Source organism: Epinephelus fuscoguttatus, linkage group LG4 (assembly GCF_011397635.1).
Source record: "Epinephelus fuscoguttatus linkage group LG4, E.fuscoguttatus.final_Chr_v1".
Taxonomy (NCBI): domain Eukaryota; kingdom Metazoa; phylum Chordata; class Actinopteri; order Perciformes; family Serranidae; genus Epinephelus; species Epinephelus fuscoguttatus.
In genome coordinates, this window is record NC_064755.1 from 1,435,884 (window position 1) to 1,455,081 (window position 19,198).

General features: G+C 40.5%; 2 protein-coding genes across 3 annotated transcripts in view; one reads left to right on the forward strand and one right to left on the reverse strand.

Moving 5' to 3' along the window:
- Positions 1-4,569, reverse strand: part of LOC125887537 (protein lin-54 homolog) — a 59,288-nt gene extending 54,719 nt beyond the window's left edge. Inside the window, exons 1-3 of one of the 2 annotated variants that reach the window (XM_049574453.1) lie at positions 4,527-4,569; positions 2,717-2,951; positions 2,448-2,540 (exon numbers count right to left, since the gene is read on the reverse strand). In XM_049574453.1, the coding sequence (XP_049430410.1) occupies positions 2,448-2,540; positions 2,717-2,928 (305 nt within the window). In that variant the 5' untranslated portion in view covers positions 2,929-2,951; positions 4,527-4,569. Of the gene's footprint in view, positions 1-2,447; positions 2,541-2,716; positions 3,036-4,526 lie in introns of those variants that run through there. The other variant, XM_049574451.1, reaches the window with a different exon arrangement.
- Positions 4,570-17,426: 12,857 nt separating this feature from the next.
- Positions 17,427-19,198, forward strand: part of ska1 (spindle and kinetochore associated complex subunit 1) — a 97,624-nt gene continuing 95,852 nt past the window's right edge. The window contains exon 1 of the mRNA XM_049574515.1: positions 17,427-17,509. The gene's annotated coding sequence lies outside the window, so the exon portion shown is untranslated. The remainder of the gene's footprint in view (positions 17,510-19,198) is intronic.

Below are 19,198 nucleotides of genomic sequence, written 5' to 3' on the forward strand. Positions count from 1 at the left end.
CAGTCCCTCCAGAAAATCGCGATCTTGCGATTGCAATAATTAACGTAAATTTAACGAAAGTCCGCAATATTTGCGGGGGCTTGCAATTTTTCAAAAGTCCTGTGATTTTTCAGCGTTTTTCCGCATTTTCCGGCAGACCAGAAGTGGTTGCACATGCGACGTCATTTGAAACGTCATCAGACACGTCATCAAATGTGCTAATGGCATTGCAGTATGGAGAAATGCTCTGTATTGACATAAGAATTTGCACTGTTTAAATGCATACAATATGTGTTGAATGTATTAAAATGTTATATTTACAGAAGATGTAGCTTACATGTTGTTTTGCAGTCACATTGTCTGGTTTGAAAGCTACAATATTCACTCAGGATTTTTTGCAACATTATTGGAGTCCATGTTTTGAAACTAATTACATAAAACTAAAGAGAACTATAAAAAAAAAATTGCAGCTATTTTTGTAAAATTCAGTATGATTATTATAGCAAATGCTTACATGACTTATTGTTTTTGGAGGTAGTAGTTTAAAAAAAATCACATTTTTTTTCTCCTTTTGGCATCAGTCGCAATGTTTGTCATTTGACACACAAATCACATAAAAATGCCACAATTTTTATCGTATTTTTTTACTAAATTGGCTGCAAATTCAAGGGTTTTGGGCCGCAAATTCAAGGTTTTTTGCCACGAGATCATGGAGGCACTGTCTAATTAAATAAAACAACTCCTCAAGTTGAAAAACCTTCAACTAAGAGTGGAAAAACTTCCCACTTCATCTTTGCTTTTTTCCCATTATCCTATTGAATGATTTGAAAGGCAGGCCTTCTGTGGTGGTCACAACAAGTAGTTTTCAGTTGGTAAACAATGGAGGAGAAGCTGGTGGTAGCAGTTGCTGGATACCCAGAGCATTTAACACTACAATACTATACTAATAGTTGATGCAGATATGAACTAGCCTATATAAAGTCACATACGACCATATACCTACTACATAAACTAACTAAATTATATTTTCAGGGCAGGAGGCCCCTGGAGGTTTTTGTCCACTGTGTAAGGATCTAACTTTACATTTGTACTTAAAATGAGAAAAATTTCTTTTTCTTTAAAAATAAATGCAATGACTTTTCCCACAAATCCCCCAGCATCATCATATATATATCAAAGCTTTTTATGCACAACTTAATATAAGTACATACATCACTATTTTCCAGTGACAAAAAATTAGGTCAGTTAAACCTAAAACGGTTCTGGTGGAATAAATCTTAAGAATGCAGCAGTTCTGATGAAATGTCACCATTCACTAGAGCATAATCATTCAATACATGTGTTGAGAGTAGATTTAGTGCCATATATTGGTTAGGAGAGGAATTGAGAGGGTGGGGGCATTTTCCCCTATATGCTATATGTTATTTATTAACTTTTATTTAATAAGTTGTTGTCAAGCTTGTCACAACATGTGCAATGTTCACAATGCAAAGTGCGACATATTTTATCAGCATTTAAAATAGAATTTGGTCATTTAACAATGTGATTAACGATTTCATATGGCTATTACGAAATAAGCAATATTTTTTTCAGACAATGTCTAACCTTACAGATTAAATTATTTTTTCTCATGGTAAGACTTGTCCACTAATCTAAGTTGAAACTTCTGTTTAAGCATCAGGGAAATAAGTCAATAGGAACATCTCTCCTTTCAGCCCACTCATGTCAGTGCACTAGCCTGAGTGTCAGACTGAAGCTCCCAGAACCTTCAGTCTGACATGGCTTCCATTGAAGGCGATTTACAAGGGGGAGGGAATTTGATTTTTTCCCTAACCAATCAGTAGAGATCAACGACTCACCCAGAATCTGATGTCATTAGTATCCATGCCTCGGGGGTGCCGAAAACAAGCGAGCATTGCCCGTTTAAAAGGTCTCCGTCGTCGTGCACGCCCAGCTGCATCGCTGTTAAATCCAGTTTAGCAGCTTCCTTAATTTGGTCCTCCATTAACGCGAGTAGTGGCGAAATACCTCGATAGCATCGTCAGTGTGGTCTGTAGGATCTGTAGCGGTCGCCATTGTTGCTATCCTCACCAGGCTGATGTACAGCTTGACATCATCGTGGCGCTGATTGGCTAATCGCTAGATCCCCGGCGTTCATTGGTCCGTCCAGCGTTTGGACGAGATAAATCGCAAATTCATTGAAGTATGCCAGACCAGAGATGCAAGCCTACTCAGTTGAGTGGGCGGGGTCTATGGTCTGGAACCAGGCTATCAGCGCACCTGTGTCCTGTACCACCACCAGATGGTGCAGAAGTAACAACAATTGTAGTTCAAAACTTGCTGATTGGCACATTTTACCATTTGCTGGAGAGGACATTGAACTGGTACTTTCCATTTTGTGTAATTTATTCAGTTAAAGAACTTGCTTCAGTAGGATATAGGCTACTGTTAAATGAATGATGACTTACCCAGTGAGGAGGTCATATTGACTTGACTGAGGCTCTGTGAGGTAGTCCGAGTGGGACAGTTGGCACTGAGTGGACGGACATGGACAGTGGAACCTGCAATTAGGTCATTCATTGTAGTCAAGGTAAAATTTACATCCACTGTTTAGATTAGTGTAAAAGCATTTAAAACAATAGACATAGAACAGTGTAGCCAAGAGCAGTATCACTTTGAGAGTAATTTTTGTAATGATTTTTTAAAAAACTGTTTAGTGAATGAATAAACATTATACCTTAATGTGAGAGGGTCTTCCATTCCTGGCTGGTCACTATGGTGAGGATGAGGAACTACCCTCGGCAGACTGACATCTGAAGAGGACTTTGTCCATAAAGGAGTCCCTGCAGGGCCAGGGTTGACATTACGGTCCTTCTCATTTGAAGAATGGCCATCAATGTCCATATATTCCTGTTTGTTTTGTGTTGTGTCCAGCTCTGTGATATTCATCCCGCCAACATGGAAGCACCTATCTGGATCACACATTGACTCTAATGAATTCATACAGTAAATTACAGTGGCATTGTTAGGCCTGGGCATCCGAGGCTTCAGCCCTGAATGTTTTATTAACAGTCCATGATCTCAATATACATAGGCTATACATATATTTTAAAAATTAGAGTAGATGTTATAATAAAACAAAAAAAAACCCTGATCTAATAATCTGTCTGTCTGTTCAGGCATGAAAGCCCCTGAAAATAATACTGTTGATCAAAAACACAAGTTTTAGGGTCTCTGTGTCAGTCAAGCAGCACATTTTGTGTGATCATGGGAGAGAGAGAGAGAGAGAGAGAGAGAGAGAAAGAGAGCGCACCAATAATCACTTCATTGTTAAAGACTTTATAGTATACTGCTGGGTAGTTTAATTTATAATCGTAGATCATCATTGATTAGTTGTGTTCTGTATTAATAATCCAAGTCTTCAAAGTAACTAAAGTAAAAAGTACAATGCTTCCCTCCGAGATGTAATATAATGTAAGCATAAAGTAACGTAAAAATGAAATCCAGCAGTGAAGTAGCCTACAAGTTCCTCAACATTCTCTAAATTTTAATGATAGCAGTTACAAAGCATTCATTTTTGTAATGCCTAACAACTACTAATATTTTTAAAATCACAATTAAAATAGAAATACTCAAGTGCAAGTACATCAAAATTCTCTAAATTTTAATGATAGCAGTTTCCAAGTGTCTCTTTTCTACTCAATACTAATTACTAACAGCTACTTACATTTTCAAAATCACAATTCATAATTAATCCAAAATGTAAAAACAGTTTTTAAGGGTCAATAAGATGCAATATATGTATGTTAAAAAATAATTCAAAATAAAGCTTGTTCATTGGCAAAAAATTCCAGGGGGAGAATCCCTGCGGACCCCCCTACAAAGAACAGCACTCAGCCCCCTAAATCCTCAAATTTTAGAAACGCCCCTGATAAGTTACATCAGACTACTTTCACCTGTTAACTACCGCTGCGCATAGGCTAATTCATTTTTTCTTTTACAAATGTTTTTGGGCCTTCGAAGCGGGTCCATGTCATTGGTTCGACAGCCCATTGGTTCGACATCCCATTAGTCCGACTGTACGCGGTGCTGAACGGCTCGCGGCGGGCGTACGGTGCTCCGCGACCGGCTTGAGGCAGAGCAGGCTCACGGCTTATGTGTTTGTCACTTTCTTTTTCATTTTAACCCACACCATGATCTTTTCCTGACCCTAAGCAGACCTTAACCACAGGGCATCATGATAATTTTGGAACGGACTTCGGAACAATGGGTTTAATATGGTCAGAACAATGGGCTGTCGAACCAATGGGCTGTCGGACCAATGGGCAGTTCCCTTCGAAGCGGCCGCTACATTAGCTACTAGCCTAACGCTAGCTAGCTAACGGTAGTTTAACCATAACGTTAGATTAGTACCAACCGTTTAACTGCTACGTTAGCTAAAGCAGTTATTGGCCAAATGTGATAACTGGATTATTGGCGAGTAACATGAACCAATTCGTATGTATTAACTTTAATTGAGGTGTGGCCACATAAAAAGTCGGACTTACGTTGCTGATAATGTCACTGATGAAAGCTGCTTGGGAGTTACCGGGAAATGTACAAGTAAACGTTAATATACAGTCGGTGTCTGGTTATAGCTAGGGGGCGTGGCCAGGGCGGAGTCGCGAGGGGGAAATTGCTTTTTTTTTTTTTTTTTTTTAAACTATTTTTCTGCACTAATAATATGGCGTAAACATCTTTGCATTAGATCAAAAATTTGGAGCATACCTTATTTATATAATCCATGGAGCATACAGAAAAGCAATCTGAAAATCCATCGTAAAAAAAAAGCCTTTTTTTTCTTCCTTTATTTCTACAATGTAAATTGCAGAATCTGTCTCAAGAGATTAACAGAAAAGCAAAACATATATCAAAACAGACAAGAGATTTAAGTATTAAGCTGCATAAAAAATCTGGACTTCATGTATAATGAAATATAAATAATAAAATAAATTAAAAGCTGGGCTGCATGGTGGTGTAGTGGTTAGCACTCTCGCCTCACAGCAAGAGGGTTGCCGGTTCGATCCCGGGCGTGGGAGCCCTTCTGTGCGGAGTTTGCATGTTCTCCCCGTGTCAGCGTGGGTTCTCTCCGGGCACTCCGGCTTCCTCCCACAGTCCAAAGACATGCAGATTGGGGACTAGGTTAATTGGTGACTCTAAATTGTCCATAGGTGTGAATGTGAGCGTGAATGGTTGTTTGTCTCTATGTGTCAGCCCTGCGATAGTCTGGCGACCTGTCCAGGGTGTACCCTGCCTCTCGCCCGATGTCAGCTGGGATAGGCTCCAGCCCCCCCACGACCCTCAAGAGGATGAAGCGGTTAGAAGAAGAAATTAAAAGCTAGGGCTTTTTTGTAAATAATTTTCATCTATCATACACACATTTTCATTGCATTTTTTATTTTTCACGGGCTGAAGGGCTTTCAAATAATAAAATTATTATAAAATACACTAGACCAGGTTTCACCTTCATATATTTAGATTTGTGTAAATAAAACCTTCCGTATAAGAATGTTATTAACCAGAAAGTTATCCATGCTATTGTCCATGATGAGCCCTGTAACAATGTCCTCTTGAGAGAAGTTTTTAAGTTGAAAAACATGTGGGGAAAGACAGTCTTGTAGGCCTACATAACGCTTCAGAATACACACACTGGAAGAATAAATGATCAGCAGTTTCAGTATCATTACAGAAAACACAGTTATTGGTTTCCTATTCCAAATTGTTGTCTAATAATTCAATTCAATTCAATTTTATTTATAAAGCCCAACATCACATATCCCAATCTGCCTCACAGGGCTTTACAGCATACAACATTCCTCTGTCCTTAAGACCCTCACAGCGGATAAGGAAAAACTCCCCAAAAAAAACCTTTAACGGGGGGTAGGTAGAAACCTCAGGAAGAGCAACTGAGGAGGGATCCCTCTTCCAGGACGGACAGACGTGCAATAGATGTCGTACAGAACAGATCAGCATAATAAATTAACAGTGATCCATATGACACAATGAGACAGAATGAGACAGAAAGAGAGACAGAGAGAGAGACAGAGACAGAGAGACATGCAGGACAGTAGCTTACAACAAGATTAATGAAAGTAATAATTATTATTATAATTATAGTTCTGGTTACTGAGGTACAATATGTTGAAAGTATATATTAATATCTAGTAGTATACATATGTGACAACAATCATATGTGTATAATAACAGTAAGTATGACTAATGATGACAGCAGCAGGAGGCATCTGGTAGGACCACGGCAGCAGCACAACCACACACGTCACACTATCCAGGCACCGCTGTGATATGAGTTAATCTGAGAGACAGTGGAGCACAAAGGCTCCGGAGAAGAAGCCGAGTTAGTGACATCCAGAATGGCCGAGTTAGCACTCACTTGGATACATACTTCCTCGGTTTAGGATTTTAAAATGGATTTCCTCTGCTTTTCGAGTTATGGGGACTTTTTAATATTTAGTTCATTACATGTGAATAGTCGTTTTTAAAAATGGTTTGTGAAATTGAATTTCTGTAAGATAGGCGACTATATGAGATGTAATCAAACAAAAATCTCCTTTCCAAAATATACAGAATAATCTGAAAACACTGATAAAACACTATCCATTCCATCAACAAAGTGGGGAAAAGATCTCTATATTGCTTCTAATGCCGACGTCTGCAACCTAATCTGCCAAAACACTTACATCATGTCAAAAAACTCAAATGTAAAACTAATAACATACTCCACAGAGCTCACATCACTGGACAGAAAATGTTTAAAATGGGATTCACTTCACTAACTGCACTCAAAACAATCTGGACAGATACATTCATGCAATCTGGCACTGCACTCCTATTCAGCAATTTTGGAGAGAAGTCACTGTACTCGTCTCTGTACTTGTTTTATTAGATCTTAGTGCGGCGTTTGACACAATTGACCATCAAATTCTACTGCAGAGACTGGATCACTTAATTGGCTTAAAAGGTTCAGCACTAAGCTGGTTTAAATCTTATTTATCTGATCGTTTTCAATTTGTTGACGTTCGCAATGAACCATCCTTACGTACTAAAGTTTGTTTTGGAGTTCCGCAAGGTTCTGTGCTCGGACCAATCCTGTTTACTCTATATATGCTTCCTTTAGGTAACATCATTAGAAATCACTGTATAAATTTCCATTGTTATGCGGATGATACTCAGTTGTATTTATCAATGAAGCCAGAAGAAAGCAATCAATTAACTAAACTCCATAACTGCCTTAAAGACATAAAAACTTGGATGAGCACCAATTTCCTGATGTTAAATTCAGACAAAACTGAAGTTATTGTTCTTGGCCCCAAACAACTCAGAGACTCTTTATCTGATGACATAGTTTCTCTAGATGGCATTGCTCTGGCCTCTAGCACTACCGTAAGAAACCTCGGAGTAACATTTGATCAAGATTTGTCTTTTAATTCTCATTTAAAGCAAACCTCACGGACTGCATTTTTTCATCTGCGTAATATTGCGAAAATTAGGCCTATCCTGACCCGAAAAGATGCAGAAAAATTGGTCCACGCTTTTGTTACCTCAAGGCTGGATTACTGTAACTCTCTATTATCAGGTAGCTCTAGTAAGTCCTTAAAAACTCTCCAGCTAATTCAGAATGCAGCAGCACATGTACTAACAGGAACTAAGAAACGCGATCATATCTCTCCTGTTTTAGCTTCTCTGCACTGGCTGCCTGTAAAATCCAGAATTGAATTTAAAATCCTACTGTTAACTTATAAAGCTCTAAATGGTCAAGCTCCGTCATATCTTAGAGAGCTCATAGTGCCATATTATCCCACCAGAACACTGCGCTCTGAGAACGCAGGGTTACTCGTGGTCCCTAAAGTCTCCAAAAGTAGATCAGGAGCCAGAGCCTTTAGCTATCAGGCTCCTCTCCTGTGGAATCATCTTCCTGTTACGGTCCGGGAGGCAGACACCGTCTTCACATTTAAGACTAGACTTAAGACTTTCCTCTTTGATAAAGCTTATAGTTAGGGCTGGCTCAGGCTTGCCCTGTACCAGCCCTTAGTTAGGCTGACTTAGGCCTAGTCTGCCGGAGGACCCCTCTATAATACACCGGGCCCCTTCTCTCCTTCGCTCTCTCTCTCTCTCTCTCTCTCTCTCTCTCTCTCTCGTATCCTATTACTGCATCTAGCTAATCCGGCCATTCTGGATGTCACTAACTCGGCTTCTTCTCCGGAGCCTTTGTGCTCCACTGTCTCCCAGATTAACTCATACAGCGGTGCCTGGACAGCGTGACGTGTGTGGTTGTGCTGCTGCCGTGGTCCCGCCAGATGCCTCCTGCTGCTGCTGCCATCATTAGTCATTAGTCATACTTCTTCTGTTATTATACACATATGACTATTGTCACACTTGTATACTGCCAGATATTAATACATACTTTCAACATGTACACATATTGTACCGCAGTAACCAGAACTATAACTATAATATTATTACTTTCATTAATGTTGTTGTAAGCTACTGTCATTACCTGCATCTCTCTCTCTCTCTCTCTCTCTCTCTCTCTCTCTCTCTCTCTCTGTCTCATTGTGTCATATGGATTACTGTTAATTTATTATGCTGATCTGTTCTGTACGACATCTATTGCACGTCTGTCCGTCCTGGAAGAGGGATCCCTCCTCAGTTGCTCTTCCTGAGGTTTCTACCGTTTTTTTCCCCCCGTTAAAGGGGTTTTTTGGGGGAGTTTTTCCTTATCCGCTGTGAGGGTCTTAAGGACAGAGGGATGTCGTATGCTGTAAAGACCTGTGAGGCAAATTGTGATTTGTGATATTGGGCTTTATAAATAAAATTGATTGATTGATTGACTGAATCACTCTCTGCTTTCCTGGGCTGCCAAATCCCTTTATACCCCCTGCTCTGTTTACCAGGTGACACATCAACAACTAGCCTGAACAGATCAGGTGATATATTACTCCTCACATCCCTATCATCAAGAAAACCATCCCCATGAACTGGAAATCAAAACACAAAACAATCATTGCACAGTGGAAAAACTCACTCATGGATCACACCTCTATGGAAAACTTCTCCAGTCCCATCCAGCACACTGCAAAAGAACCCCTCCCTATCCAGTCACCACTTTTTACGAACCTGATCCTATCCATGAACCTCAATAATCTTTGATGCATTTATTTAGCCTATGTATTTATTTATTTGACTGTTATTATCTATTTTTGTATGTATTCAACTAGTTGTTTGTTTTGCCTGTGAACCAATCCTAAGTGCAAACACAATTAACCACTGGGAGAAAAAAGGAATATTCAAACATTAATACATACACATGTACATACATACATGGACTTAAAATAAAGGGACAGTAGCTCAACAAGGGCATAATCAAGGACTATATGAATGATTTTGAAATTATTGTAAATCTTGCTGTGGCTATTATTGCCTTATCATTTACATTTTTACTTATATATTTTTTTAATCATAAGGATAGCGGTGACAATAATATAAAGGATGACTGGGATAGATGGAAGGGAAGGGAAGAGAAGGATTGTCTACTATTATATATTTGCTCTCTTTTATTATTACTACTATCACAATCATAACTACAATTCTTGTGGTGAGCATGGTCTTTTGGCTTTTATTTTTATTTTCATTTCCGGAGTCTACTTCCTGTGTGGGTTGTTTGCCGCTGTTTCTGCCTGTCTCCAGAGGCTTCTCCCTTCCCCCGGCCCTGCACTGAGGCTGAGTGCGTGCACCTGTGACTGATCTGCAATCAACGGGCTGTTAAGACTGCCACCGTCTCTAGCCTCAGTGCCAGAGTATCTGCAACTGCACGCAGTGGTATCTCGGCTCCTCTGATCCTCCAGTGAATTAAGTATCTTGCAAGTTTGATGGTTAATCTTGCTCCTCGTGTGCTAACCCTCGTTCTCCTGCTTTTTGTTCCAGTGTCTCCCTCCGTGCCTCTCAGCAGCCCACAGCTCAGCACTCTCACCTGGTTTCCTCACTCTGAACCTCAACTCCGGATCTCCTCAGTTCTCTGCACTATTCTTACACAATAAACCTGTTAACCCTCCTCCCTCTGAGTCTGCATTTTGGATCCTACTCCTCACTGCCATCACAATTCTACTGTTATTAGAGTTAGTATTATCACCACTATCATCGCTGTTGTTGTTGTTGTTAATATTAGTGTCACTACTAGATCACTGACATTAATAATGTTATTAGTGTGCTGGTATTATTGGGATAACTTTTGGCAGTGGATTGTCAGCTCAAAAGGTGATATTTGGTGGATTTGGACCAGGCCTGTCTTCCTTGATAGCAGCCGAGCCAACAGCCTTAGTTGTAGTCACCACCTGGCTTGGGCTGTAGACACCACCAGGACTCACCAGACCTCACCAGCAGCCTCCATCAGGCAGCAGCGGCCATCAACAGGCCAGGCCCAGGCCCTGCTAGCAGGGAGCTGCTACCAGCAGGCCTCCAAGGAGCTATCACCACCACCAGGCTAGTAGGGAGCTCCCACCATGCCACCCAAAAAAGCAACCCAGAGGATGAAGTAGTGTCACTCTCAGTTCTTCATGAAGTGCTTGACCAACAAAAAACTTTCTACAAAGACCTGTTGGAACAGCAGGAAAAGTCATTCAAATCATTTGTTCAGATGATCCTTGACACCACCAACAAACGACTGGACAGTTTGAGCAGTGATGTTGGCAAGATTACTCAAAGTCTGGAATTTTCTCAAGCTAAACTTCAGGATCTAAAGATTGGATATCAAACCTCTCTGGGCTGCCATAAAACAGTGAGTAAGGATTTGGTTAGTATTCAATCTTCTCTAGATAATCTGTCATCTAAAAGTGACTATTTAGAAAACCAAACTAGATGCAACAACCTACTATTTGATGGCATCCCTGATTTCAAAACTGAAACATGGCATGAATCTAAGACCAAGGTGAAAAAACTAATATCAGAACATCTAAATGTTGGATAGACCCCTCTCACATTGAGTTAGAGAGAGCCCACAGGACTGGGAAGTTTGATGCTGAAGGCCGACCTAGAGCTGTTGTGGTGAAACTTCTATGGTTTAAAGACAAAGAGGAGATTCTAAAAAGCGCCAACTAACTGGAGGGTACCAAGTTCTATATCAGTGAGGACTTCTCAGAAAAGGTTCGGCTTAGAAGGAGAGAGCTTCTCCCCCAGCTCAGAGAGGCACGTAACCAAGGAAACGTAGCATACCTGAAATACGACCGGCTGGTTGTGCAATTGTTTCTCTTTGTTTCACCTTAATACTCGTAGTTTACCTAAACATTTTGACAGTCTTACTGACTATCTTGGTATGCTGCCAATTGATTTTTCAGTTATAGGTTTGACCGAAACATGGCTGAATAGCCAAAAAGTGTCTATGTTTTCTATGAGCAATTACAATCACTATCCCTGTTTTAGACCTGTGCGTTGTGGAGGTGTGTCTGTCTTTGTGAAGGAGAACATTAAATCCTCCCTTCAAAATGATCTTGTTACTCTTGTGTGAGATGAATCTGAGGCTGTTTTTCTAGAGCTTGTTGAGCCTTTCTCTAACAAGGTTGTTATTATTGGCTACATTTATAGACCACCTGATTCCAATATCAATTGCTTTATTGACAGCTTTTATACTACCCTCAGTAAGATTACCAATGAGAAAAGATTTGCTATATTATGGGTGACTTTAACATTAATCTCCTAAACAATCAGTCATCTCAATTTTCTTCTCCCTCATAACAAGAGCTACAAGAATCACTGCTTCAAATGAAACACTGATCGACAATATATTTACTAATTCCTGTTGTGCTGCGGGGATACCTGGCATTTTGTTCTGCAACTTATCTGACCATCTTCTTGTGTTTTATCTTGAGCCCACAAGTGGGAAATCAAATTCTTCTACTAGGCCTAGTGAGGTCTTCCTTCATACTTTTATTAATAGCAATAAGAGTAGGTTCATTGATAAATTATCCACTGCTACTTGGTCTGCTGCTGAGTCTAAACATTATCATGTTTAGATATAAATAGCTTAAAATATCAAATAGCTTTTGATATCTTACATGCTATATATTTTAAGATCTTTGATGATGCTTTTCCACTTCAAAGAACTAAAAATAAATCACCTAATCCAAGTAAATCCTGGTTAACCAATGGTCTGAAACGCTCCATTGCCAAAAGCATAAACTCTACCGTGACTATTTCACCAATCCCACTCTATTATTTTTGAATCGATATACAATTTACGGCTATAAATTGAATCACTTGCTGAGAATATCAAAACGTAAGTTTTATGAATCTAAATTCATTGAGTCTCAGAATAATATGAAAAACATATGGAGGACTATCAATGAACTTATTCATAAAAAGACTGACATGATTGCACAAAGGGAATTCAAAGGAGTTAATAAAGCTTTCTCAGATTCTCTTGAAATAGCTAATGAATTCAATAATTTCTTTGTCTCTATCGGTCCTTCATTGACAGACAATTTACCACAGACCCTGCTGTCTATCTTTGGGATTAAGTTGCCTTCTTCTTTTGCATTTTGTCCCATCACTGAGATTGCGCTCACTGATGTTGTTAACAAAATGAAACTATCTGCACCAGGTCATGATGGTCTGAAATCCTCAATACTCAAAATAAGCCTTCCATACTTCACCAAACCTCTCCTTCGTATTTTCAATCTCTCCCTTGAAACTGGTGTATTTCCTGCACAGTTTAAATGGGCTAAAGTCATTCCTCTTTTTAAAGCTGATGATCCCCTTTATTCTCCAATTATAGACCGATATCCATCCTACCATGTTTTTCTAAAGTATTAGAAAAACTAGTTTATAATTGTTTGTCTAAATATCTTAATGTCAATAATATTCTATACAATCATCAGTATGGATTCAGAGAGAAACATTCCACCTCTATGGCCCTCACCCGACTTGTAGATAACATCACCAAGGCTACCGATAATAAAGAAATAACACTTGGGGTATTCATCAACCTATCGAAGGCATTTGATACTGTCAATCATGACATTTTATGACAGAAACTTTGTCTCTATGGTTTATGCAGTTCAAATCTTTCATAGTTCAAAAGCTATTTGTCTGATAGAATGCAGTTTGTTTCTTGGAACAGTACCTTATCTGATTATAGGTCAATTTCTTGTGGTGTTCTCCAAGGATCAATTTTGGGCCCGTTACTGTTTCTTATTTAAGATAAGATAAGATAAGATAAGATACACCTTTATTGATCCCATAATTGAGAAATTCCAGTGTTACAGCAGTCAAGGAAAAAGAGTCAGATTAAAGATTTCAAAATTAGAATTAAAAAACTTAAATAACTAGGCATGCAAATAAGTACAAAAATCCAAGAGTCGGCGATAAATAACAATAACAATAATAATAATAATGACAATAATAGGAAGTGGATAATAATGAGCAGCAGTGAATGAAAATGAGCAGTGGATAAAGGGAGCACATCTAGTGCAAGAAATTGTATGTGCAAAACAGCAGACAGCTGTGGTGTCCATAAAGTGTCCATAGTGTCAATAAAGTGTCAGTAAAGTAAAGTGTCCATGGTGCAGTCTACTGTGAGCAGTGCTGGTTATGTAGTCTCACAGCAGCAGGCAGGAAGGACCTGCGATAGCGTTCCTTCACACACTTTGGGTGAATCAGTCTATCGCTGAAGGAGCTCTCCAGAGCTTTTATCTCCTCCTGCAGAGGATGGGAGTCATTAGCCCTCAGAGATGACAGCTTGGCTGTCATCCTCCTGTCTCCCACCACCTGCACAGAGTCTGGAGAGCATCCCACGACAGAGCTGGCCTTCTTGATGAGCTTGTCCAGTCTTTTCCTATCTGCAGCCGAGACACTGCTGCCCCAGCAGACTACTCCGTGAAAGATGGCTGATGTCACCACAGTGTCAAAGAAGGTCTTCAGGAGCGCCCCCTGCACTCCAAAAGACCTGAGCCGCCTCAGCAGGTAGAGTCTGCTTTGGCCTTTCCTGTACAGTGCTGTTATGTGATTAGTCCAGTCCAGTTTATTGTTAAGATGAACACCCAGGTACTTATAAGATGTCACCATCTCAATGTCCTTTCCCTGGATGTTCACTGGTGTTGGGGGGAGGAGTCTGCGCCTGCGGAAATCCACCATCAGCTCTTTGGTATTCCCCGCGTTGATCTGAAGGTGGTTCCTCAGGCACCAGTCCACAAAGTCCTGGTTCAGTTCTCTGTACTCCTTGTCGTCCCCATCTGTTATGAGGCCGACTATGGCAGAGTCGTCAGAGAACTTCTGCAGATGACAGGTGGGGGTGTCCTATGAAAAGTCTGCAGTGTAGAGGGTGAAGAGGAACAGTGCCAGCACTGTCCCCTGCGGGGCCCCTGTACTGCAGACAACCAAGTCTGATACACAATCCTGGGTCCTGACATACTGCGGCCGGTCCGTGAGGTAGTCCAGGATCCAGGATGTGAGGTGATTAGCCACCCCTATGTGCTCCAGTTTGTCCCTCAGAAGTGCAGGCTGTGAGAACATGATTCTCACAGAGCTTCCAGGCTTCTTCAGGTGAGAAAGAGCTCTATGCAGGAGGAAGATGACGGCGTCGTCCACCCCAATGCCAGACTGGTAGGCAAACTGCAGCAGGTCCATTGAAGGGCCTACTGCGGGGCGGAGACAAGACAGGACCAGGCGCTCCAGAGTCTTCATAAGGTGCGATGTTAATGCCACCGGTCTGAAGTTGCTGAAGTCCTTGGGGTGCAGAGTCTTGGGCACAGGTGCCAGGCAGGATGTCTTCCACAGCTGTGGTACTTTCCCCAGCCTCAGGCTCAGGTTGAAGATGGTTTCAACTATCCCGCACAGTTGATCTGCGCAGGACTTCAGGAGCCTGGAGCTGATGCCGTCTGAACCCGCAGCCTTCCTCGTCTTTATCCTCCTCAGCTGATCTCTCACCTGACAGGTAGTGAAGGACAAGCTGGAGCAGGGGGGCTGTGTGCTGGGGGGTGGGGGTCATGAGGTGGGGGGAGGAGTGGGAGTTGGTGAGATTTCTGGGGGAGCGGGAGTGGGAGGTGTCGAAGCAGTGTGCCAGGAGTGTAGTTGGGGGGGGGGGGGGGTGAGGATGAGGGGGGTCGCAGCCGTGATGTCTGGGCCAGGGGAGGGGCAGACTGATCAAATCTATTGAAGAACAGATTCAGATCATTCACCCACTGCTGGTTATGTGAATGATCTATACATGAAATCCTCAAAAACATCTTTTATTGTCTTTGCAGATTAATTTTTTTATCTGGTAAGAATGGACCCAAATTAATATCAGAAATGAACACTGAATTGCACAAAGTTGACACCTGATTCAAGGCAAACAAATTGTCACTTAATATAAAGAAAAGCTCATACATGTTATTTACCCCTAGAAATCAACAAGCAACAAACACTCTTCCTAATGTTTATACATCTTGGAAAGGGTCACTGTAACTAAATTTCTAGGTATTCTTATTGATGAAAATCTCACTTGGAAAAGTCATATTAAGTTCATTTCAAACAAGATTACAAAAAAATATTGGAGTTAGAATACATCATTTACTGTCTAGAAAAGTCCTGATCAATATATATTATACTATGATTTATCCTTTCATGTCATACTGTAATATTACTTGGGCAATTACTTTCAAGAGCAACCTCAACTGTATCCTTACCTTACATAAACAATTTATCAAAATGGCAACATTTTCCAGCAGGTTCACTAGATCCACCCCATTGTTTGAATCCCTGAGCATTCTTCCCATCTCCGCTGTAAATATTTTTCAAATATGTGTTTTTGTTGATCAGTCCAGTCACAAGTTACTTCCAATCTGTTTCCATTCTGTATTTCAGTTCAATTCCCAAATCCATCACTTCAACACAAGGTCAGCAAATAATCTTCATCCTACACTTTTCAGTTCTACTTTCCCTCAGTTCTCAATTAGATTCAGAGGTCCCCACTTTTGGAACATGTTACCAGTCCACATTAGAACCTGCACAAGTATAAACCCTTTCAAGAAGCAAATAACCCATTTTTTATTGGCCCAGCTGAGCAACGCATAACCATCTGCTTCCACTACATCACTACATACTTTAAGATTATTTTCTTAACTGTTTTATGATGGGTTTTTTTTACATTATTGCACATATTATTTTTATGTTGAATGTTTGTCTCTAGGAGGACCATAAGATTATATAGTACTATTGTTATGTTGTCGTCATTGTCGTTGTTTTTGATGTTGTGGCAGTGATGATTACAGTGGTGTTTTTTTTTGTTATTGTTGTTTTTGTGATTATCATGGCCATCCCTTATTTATTTATCTATTGTTATTGTTATTAATCATCATTATTATTATTACTTTAAAAAATTACAAAAAGTTACTATTGTGTTTACTATTATTACTATCATCTTTGTATTTGATTGTGTTGTTTTGTTGTAATATAATTTCCACCATTGCTGCTAAATTCTATCTTTTGTCTTGTATAGTATTCCCCGACTTGTTTTGTATGTTATGTAAGGGATAATGTAAAATGAGCCGGTGAATACTGGGAAAATAACTCCCGACAGGGGAATAGAACCCTATTCCCCTGTCGGGAAAAATTCACCGGCTCATTATACATTATCCCTTACTTATTACACGGCTCTATTAAATGCTGTATTCTGATTGGTCAGTAGCGGCATTCTGCGGTCTGATATTACTGTGTAATGACCGCTGCTAGTAGCAACGGTCATTACACACAGTTGCTATGTAGCCCAGCGTTGCTAGGGATGCTGCCCTGCAACACTGCAGCTGTCAAACAACTTCCGAGGGAAAAAACAAACAGAAGTGGCTGATTTTAACGGATGTCGCTAAAGAAAAAGAATACCTACGGACTTTCTCTGCCAAAAACAAAAGAAGTCGGATTTGAATACACACTCTGCAGTCATGCTTAATGACATTTTACGCGAGTTTTATGCCTCGGTTCAGTCCACTAAGCCTGGGTGAGTACAAAACTTTCACCAAAAGTTGTCGAATCCGGTCGGTTTTAATGCACTTCGCAGAGGCAGACAACATTATTTATTTAACTGCCTAAAACTGCTTTAACTGCTTATTTAACTGAGTTATTTTCCCAGTATTCACCGGCTCATTATACATTATCCCTTACATAATAAACATAATGGTCTGAACAGTTTACACTGCGAAACTGATATAATCCAATGGGTGGCAGTAATGCAACGCATATGGATGCCAACCGCCATAAGAAGAAGAAAAAGAAGAGGAGGTGGTAGTGGGAAATGAGCAATAATACTGCCATTTAATAAACCAGGGAAGGATCCTGCTAAACCTGGTAGCTATAGACCCATAGCCTTGATGTCTCACTTATGTAAATGGATGGAGAAGATAATAGTTCGGAGGCTGTCATATGTGTTGGAACAGAGATGTTTACTAAGTAGCCTAATGTTCAGAGTGGATTTAGGAAAGGACGATCCACAATGGATGCTTTAGTTAGAGTAAGTAACGAGGTAGAAAAGACACTAAAAATGAAAGAGTTAATGGCAATAGTATACTTTGACATCGAAAAAGCATATGATTCCATGTGGAGGGATGGGTTGCTTATCAAATTAAGTAAAATAGGTATTGGAGGGAGACTATATAATTGGATTATGGACTTATGGCAGGAAGTTTAAGGTCAAGGTTGGAGCAGAAGTTTCTAAGGATTATGAAATGGAAAATGGTATTCCCCAGGGGAGTGCAATCAGTCCTGTGTTGTTCAATGTAATGGTAAATGACATATTTGCAAATTTAGATGATGCATCAAATCAGCGCTGTACGCAGATGATGGGGCCATATGGATGAGGGGAAGAAATGGGCCGCATGTCATTAAGAATATGGGGAAAGCAATAGATAAAGTGGAAAAGTGGTCATATGAATGGGGGTTCAAACTGTCAACAAGCAAGTCATGTTACATGATATTTACAAACCAGTGCAAGATTGTTACTGAGAAGCTAAAACTATATGGTCAGCCGATGGAGAGGGTAAATTAATTTAAGCACCTGGGATTATGGCTAGATAGCAAATATACATGGGAGGTACATATTGAACATTTGGAAACTAAATGCAAAAAGGTTATTAACTTACTTCGAGCTGTGGCAGGTTGTGACTGGGGGGCAGATAAACAGATAAACAGTCATTAATTGACATATATAGGGCAATTATGAGGTCAACAATAGACAATGGTTGTATAATATATGGAGCAGCAGCAAAGACATCATTACAAAAAGTAAACAGACTACAGTATAGAGCACTGATATGTTTAGGAGCTATTAGGTCAACACCCTAGCCTGGTTCCAGACCATAGACCCCGCCCACTCAGCTGAGTAGGCTTGCATCTCTGGTCTGGCATACTTCAATGAATTTGCGGTTTATCTCGTCCAAACGATGGACGGACCAATGAACGCCGGGGGTCTAGCGATTAGCCAATCAGTGCCATGCTGATGTCAAGCTGTACGCCGGTGGGTAACTGGTGAGGATAGCAACAATGGTGACCGCTACAGATCCTACAGACCACATTGACGATGCTATCGAGGTATTTCGCCACTACTCGCGTTAATGGAGGACCAAATTAAGGAAGCTGCTAAACTGGATTTAACAGCGATGCAGCTGGGCGTGCACGACGACGGAGACATTTTAAACGGGCAATGCTCGCTTGTTTTCGGCACCCCCGAGGCATGGATACTAATGACGTCAGATTCTGGGTGAGTTGTTGATCTCTACTGTTTGGTTAGGGAAAAAATCAAATTCCCTCTCCCTTGTAAATCGCCTTCAATGGAAGCCATGTCAGACTGAAGGTTCTGGGAGCTTCAGTCTGACACTCAGGCTATCAACACCCACTAATGCAGTGTTAGTAGATGCAGGAGAGACACCACTGGAGTTAAGAAGAGAAAAACTTGCACTTGCATATTGGATAAGACTAAAAGGGAGTGGGGAGGAAAACCTTACAATGATGATACTGCAGGATTGCTGGGAATATTCTAAATTCCAGAGGCAGGGGTTTGGGTGGTCAAGAGAAGAGAGACTGGTAACATATGGAATGGGGATGTTAGAGCTCAGTAAAGAAATCCCAAACAGTAGTATACCTCCTTGGCTCTTTCCAGAAATAAATATAGACATCAGCATTCTGGAACAGAAAGAATGGATAA